This window comes from Phascolarctos cinereus, unplaced genomic scaffold (genome assembly GCF_003287225.1).
Source record: "Phascolarctos cinereus isolate Bilbo 61053 unplaced genomic scaffold, phaCin_HiC Scaffold_4;HRSCAF=312, whole genome shotgun sequence".
Classification (NCBI taxonomy): Eukaryota; Metazoa; Chordata; class Mammalia; order Diprotodontia; family Phascolarctidae; genus Phascolarctos; species Phascolarctos cinereus.
The window spans coordinates 225,889,708-225,895,533 of record NW_027555847.1 but is presented as its reverse complement, the minus strand read 5'-3'; the positions used below and the strand labels follow the sequence as shown (position 1 = coordinate 225,895,533).

At 46.8% G+C, this 5,826-nt stretch overlaps 1 protein-coding gene across 1 annotated transcript; it reads left to right on the top strand.

Moving 5' to 3' along the window:
• Positions 1–323: 323 nt before the first annotated feature.
• On the top strand, positions 324–5,826 carry ACTB (actin beta). The gene is made up of 6 exons (XM_021008442.2): positions 324–435; positions 2,623–2,751; positions 3,297–3,536; positions 4,033–4,471; positions 4,598–4,779; positions 5,007–5,826. The coding sequence occupies exons 2-6, from the start codon at positions 2,629–2,631 to the stop codon at positions 5,148–5,150; spliced, it is 1,128 nt and encodes a 375-aa protein (XP_020864101.1). The 5' UTR covers positions 324–435; positions 2,623–2,628; the 3' UTR covers positions 5,151–5,826.

Here is a 5,826-nt window from a genome sequence, read left to right as displayed (position 1 = left end):
AAAGCAAGCTCTCCTTCCATCCATGTTTTGTTATGAATCAGCCCTGCATTGCTATGGCACTGATATTCAGAGCTTCAGACCAAGCAAAAAAGGGTTGAAGCCAAAGGAGCGCCCATAGAGAGCAAAAGCTGAAAAAACTCTCCCTCCCTCTTTCTCTCCCCTTTTTTTTTTTGCAAAAGGAGGAGAGAAGAAAAAAAATGCTGCAATGTGCAAAGAGGCTCGTGAGTGAGCGACCCCGGGCCAATCAGAGCGCGCCGTTCCGAAAGTTACCTTTTATGGCTCGAGCGGTGGAGCTCGCGCGCCCCATAAAACCCAGAGCGCGAGCGCGCCGGAGTAGCTGTGAGCTCTTCCACCCAGCGTGCACTTGCCTCCCCCCTGCCTCCAGGTGCGGCACCACCTCCTCTCTCTTAAGGGTTTAAACTTGCCACTTCAAAGGTAAGAGCCTACGAGAACCTTCCCTCTCGTCCTCTCCTCACCCTTAATTTCTTTTGGACACGCATTTCTTTTTTACCTTCCTTCTCCAAAACCTTTCAGAGGTGGAATGGAGTGGCAGGCATTTATTTCTGCCTGCAAGATTTCTTTAGGGAAATGCATTTTCTTGGGGGGGGGAGAGGAGAAACTTGCAAAGACTAGCCGTATTCTAGGGGCTCAGAGCCCCGTGGTAGCTATTCCTAGTCCTTTATTCTCATTCAGGCAGTCACTTGGTTGCTCAGTCATCGCCCCATGGTCATGGGCATAGGCGTGTGGGTGTGCATTTGGGCAAATGGCTCTAGCGTTTCGGGAAGCTGGGTTTGGGTGATGAAGAGCTTCTCTCGGCGGGCCTTGCATAGTAAATGCCGCCTGCTCCGGGGCTCTCCTAATCGGGTTGTTCTCCCTTCAGCCCTGGTTAAGAGGATTTGAGCTGAGCGTTTGCAGTCATGGGGTCTGGCGGGCCCAGGATGATTATTCCTCAATAATGGGGAAGGCTTAATCCGGTTGGCGTAGGATAGACTAAGGTTGGGGCTTGAACCCCATCCAACCGGCTGAGCGAGGGCGCCTCTAGGCGCGGGTGGGGTTGGAAGAAGTTGTAAAGGGCGGGGGCGGCGGGAAAACGAACCCAGGCGAGGAGGGGGGATGGGAGAGAGCGTTAACCGCCGAGGCGGCGGGAGTGAGCTTTGCAGGGTGTGACCTGAGCTCGGGGCTTCCGCCTCATTTATTGTAGCAGCGCATGCTTTGCAGGAGGCACGGAAGGCGGTGGGCATCGTGCCTTATGGGGGGGGGAAGAGGAGGTTCCGGTTCCTCCCTCCACTTTTCATTCAAAGGCGGGGGAATGAATTAAGGGTCTTTGTCTCAGTCTGGGCCCTGTAGAGGCCGGGCCCGGGAAGGGCGTGGGGTGGATTAACAGGTTATAGGGCGGAAGCTACAAAGTGTAGCGGGGTGGGGACAGTCCTGCTAGCGCCTGGCTCCCTGGGAGTGGGAGTGCCTACTGTCCACGAAGGGCGGATAGGGGAGGAAGTCGGGGTACTAAGGTGTTTTGCAGCCGACCCACCATGCTAGTGCGGGTTTGCAGAGAAGCGAAAATCGTTACCTTTTGCAAACCAAGCACCAAGCTGCTGTTATTGCATCCATTCCCTAAAAGGGAATTTTTTTGGGGGGGGGAGTGTCATTTTAAACAGTTTCTCGATTTTTAAATTTATCTGATGCTATGAGGCAGGTAATTAGTATTTCTTTTTTCCAAAAGAACCTTTAATCCATTAAGGGGTGAGGGGGAAAGGGGTTTTTACAACACCACGGCCTAATAATTGGAGAGATTTGGCTTAAGCAAGCCTTAATTGGCTTTGAATGAGTCCCCACTTCTCCTGGGGCTTGATTTCCCAGAACTGGGTGGGGACCTACCCAGGAAGAGTTCCTTCTCTAAATCTCAGGGGGATGGGGGGGTGTGAGCAACTTCCCCTTTTGAACTGCTGCTCCTGCAAAGCGCCAGGAGCGCCCTGGTCTCCAGGAGCGGCTTGCATAAGCGTGGCTCTAGACCCATCCCTGCTGCTAACGTCTGGCGGGGGTGGGTGGGGTAGGGAGTGGAGACTGATCTGGGTGTGGCCACACACCATGCCTCATTTTGAAAAAGGCCCGGGGGAGGAGGGAGCAAGGGGGGAGTGGCTTCTCCTTTTTAATCAAGTCTCCCTTTAAAAGAAGGGTGGGGGGAGGAGAAACCTGGCTTCCTGCCGCGCCACTGACTTCTGCAAAGCTGCCTCTCTTACCATTGCCTTTTATGGTAATAATGAGAGGCAAGAGAGCTGGGACTTCCTTTGTCCCAAATCTCTTAAGGCGAAAAATGCAAGCGGTCACTCCCTCTAGCGGCCAAAGGGGAGAGGTGCATTCAATTATTGACAGGAAGCTGAGAAGGAAACAGGGTGGGGAGTGGTCCCTCCAGTCTGCTTGGTCATCACCATATGCCTCAACTTTAGCATCACTAAGGATGGGATATGAAGGAGCCTGCACTAAGCCTGGTGGTACCTTACCTTCTTGGCTGCTACCCTGTAAATGTGGCATGCCTTTTTTTTTAATTTTAAAAAGACCAAGCAGTATTTGAATTGAACTTGGATTAAAATCTTAAAACCAACCCTTCCTCTCTTTTCTCACCAGTTCGCCATGGATGATGATATTGCTGCTCTCGTTGTTGACAATGGTTCTGGAATGTGCAAAGCTGGCTTTGCAGGAGACGATGCCCCTAGGGCTGTCTTCCCTTCCATTGTGGGGCGCCCCAGACATCAGGTATACATAACATGGTATTTTGGAAGATATTTGCCAAGCATGTTAAACCAGCTTGCTGCCTGATTGGAATGATAGTGGTGAATATTGGAAGGGGTTGGCTAATAGCAAATAATACCGGAGGGATTTTCTTTCTAAGGAGCCTAGAATATTTGTGAAAAGGGGCTGTGATAACATTAAATAAAACACATGGGCATAGAGAAATCGACAGGTCAGGTGGCATTAACCTGATCCCAATTTGAAACAAAACTTAAATGTGGCTATATAACTGGGAACTTTGAGAATTAATGTGGAATAAGGCATTTTTTGTTTGCATATAGAACCACTTTTTATTTAAAAACTGCAACTCTCTTAAGAGCATCCCCAGTGGCTGTATGGATTTGGGCAAATCATTTTTAACCTGAGATTTTTAGTTCTGATTTTATCTGTAAAATGAGAGGTGTGAACTTCTGACAAGTTCCAGCTCAAAAAATCTAGAACCCCACAAATCTGAATTATAAAGGTTTCTGGTAAGGTAAGACTGACCATTTTCATTCCTTCCTCTGCAGGGTGTGATGGTGGGTATGGGCCAGAAAGACAGCTACGTGGGGGATGAGGCCCAGAGCAAGAGAGGTATTCTGACCCTGAAGTACCCCATTGAACATGGTATTGTCACCAACTGGGATGACATGGAGAAGATCTGGCATCATACTTTCTACAATGAGCTCCGTGTGGCCCCTGAAGAGCACCCTGTGCTGCTTACAGAAGCCCCCCTGAACCCCAAAGCCAACAGAGAAAAGATGACTCAGGTCTGTGAACTTCGTAGGTTACCAAAGTTCTTGAGCGTTTTGCAGCTTCATCCATTTATTCTTTTATATTCTGCTTCACTTTTCTTTTCTCTTCCCTTTTTTTTTTTCTTTGCCATTATCCATAGGGTTTTCCTTCTCTGAACTGAGTCTTCTCTTTGGATATCTACAGGTTCTGTTTGCTTTTTCTGATCTGGCTTTTTTTTTTTTAATTTTCACTAGTAATTTGAATTGTTTGTAGGTACTAACCGTTCACTTGTCTGGGGGTGACTTCTAAAAATCTAAACTTCCAACTATCTTGTCATAAGCTGGTAATATCTATGTAAGATAACAATGTGTGGGTCTTAGAACAACAGTTTAAGTTTTAAAATTTTTTTTAACTGCAGGGTACTTATAAAACTACAAATGTGTTACACGCCTGCATGATTTTCATAGCCTTGTTTGATAAATTAGGGAGAGATTAATCCACTCACTTACCTGCCTGATTCTTTATTTCCAGATTATGTTTGAGACCTTCAACACCCCAGCCATGTACGTTGCCATCCAGGCTGTGCTGTCCCTGTATGCCTCTGGTCGTACCACTGGTATTGTGATGGACTCTGGTGATGGTGTGACCCACACTGTGCCCATCTATGAAGGTTATGCCCTTCCCCACGCCATCCTCCGTCTGGATCTGGCTGGCCGTGATCTGACGGACTACCTCATGAAGATCCTGACCGAGAGAGGGTACAGTTTCACTACCACGGCTGAGAGGGAAATCGTGCGTGACATCAAGGAGAAGCTGTGTTATGTCGCCCTAGACTTTGAGCAGGAGATGGCCACTGCTGCATCTAGCTCCTCTCTGGAAAAGAGCTATGAGCTTCCCGATGGTCAGGTTATCACCATTGGCAACGAGAGGTTCCGATGCCCAGAAGCTCTCTTCCAGCCATCTTTCTTAGGTAAGGGTTTTCTCTTTTTAAACAGCTACCGTCTACTTCAGGAATAATGGGTCACAGGAAATAGTTTTTTAAGACTAAAGGTAATTTGCTTCTTCCTCCCTCCTCTCCTTTTCCTTCTCTACGTAGGTATGGAATCCTGTGGAATCCATGAAACTACCTTCAACTCAATCATGAAGTGTGATGTTGACATCCGTAAGGATTTGTATGCCAATACCGTATTGTCTGGTGGTACCACCATGTACCCAGGCATTGCTGACAGGATGCAGAAGGAGATTACAGCCCTAGCTCCCAGCACAATGAAAATCAAGGTGAGCTTGTTAGATACTGCTCTAGGATAGTGCCTGGTATTTAATAAATGCTTTAATATATGTGTTTAAAGGATTATTTTGTTAGGGTTGCCAGACTCATTCCTTGTCTGCCTCCCCCTACCATATTCCTGGCATTGTCCCTAGGGGGGGTTTTAATTGGCTTGTTAGACTTGATACCTGTTCTGGAGCTAACTTGGTGCCCCTACCCCTCTCTTTTCCCTCTGTAGATCATTGCCCCACCTGAGCGTAAATACTCTGTCTGGATTGGAGGCTCCATCCTGGCGTCTCTTTCCACCTTCCAGCAGATGTGGATCAGCAAGCAGGAGTATGATGAATCTGGGCCTTCCATTGTCCACCGCAAATGCTTCTAAATGGACTGTTTGTTTGTGTTTTGTTTTTTTTTTTAAAATTTTGTTTTTTTTTTGTCAAAGGGTGTGACATGATAATTGCCCGAAAAAAAAGATGAGATTGGCATGGCTTTATTTGTTTTTGGTTTTTTTTTTTTTTTTTTGGCGCTTGACTCAGGATTTAAAAACTGGAACGGTGAAGGTGATGAGCAGTCTAAGTATGTTGGAGGCAAACATCCCCAAAGTTCTACAGTGCGTCTTCAGGACTCTGATTGTACATTTGTTATTTTTTTTTTTTAAATAATCATTCCAAATATTGTGTGATGCATTGTTACAGAGTTACAAGCCTCTATGAAGGCTGTCCTCTGCTAGAGCAAAGGAGCTAGGTAACAAAAATCCAGATGGGAAGGGGGGAGGGAGGGAAGGTACTAGTATTGCTTTACTTGTAAATTATGTAATCCTTTAAAAAAAAACTTTTTGTATCTTCCGCCTTAATACTTGTTCCTTTTTTTTTTTAATTGTCAGCCATAATGGATGGCCCCCTAAATTCCCTCCCTGCCCCCAACATAGATGTGAATGAAGACTTTACAGTCTCCCTGGGAGTTTTACGAGATTGGTGCCAGTACTTGGGGGAGGGGAGGAGCTTTACCTGTACACTGACTTAAGACCAGTTCAAATAAAAGTGCACACGTTAAAGAAA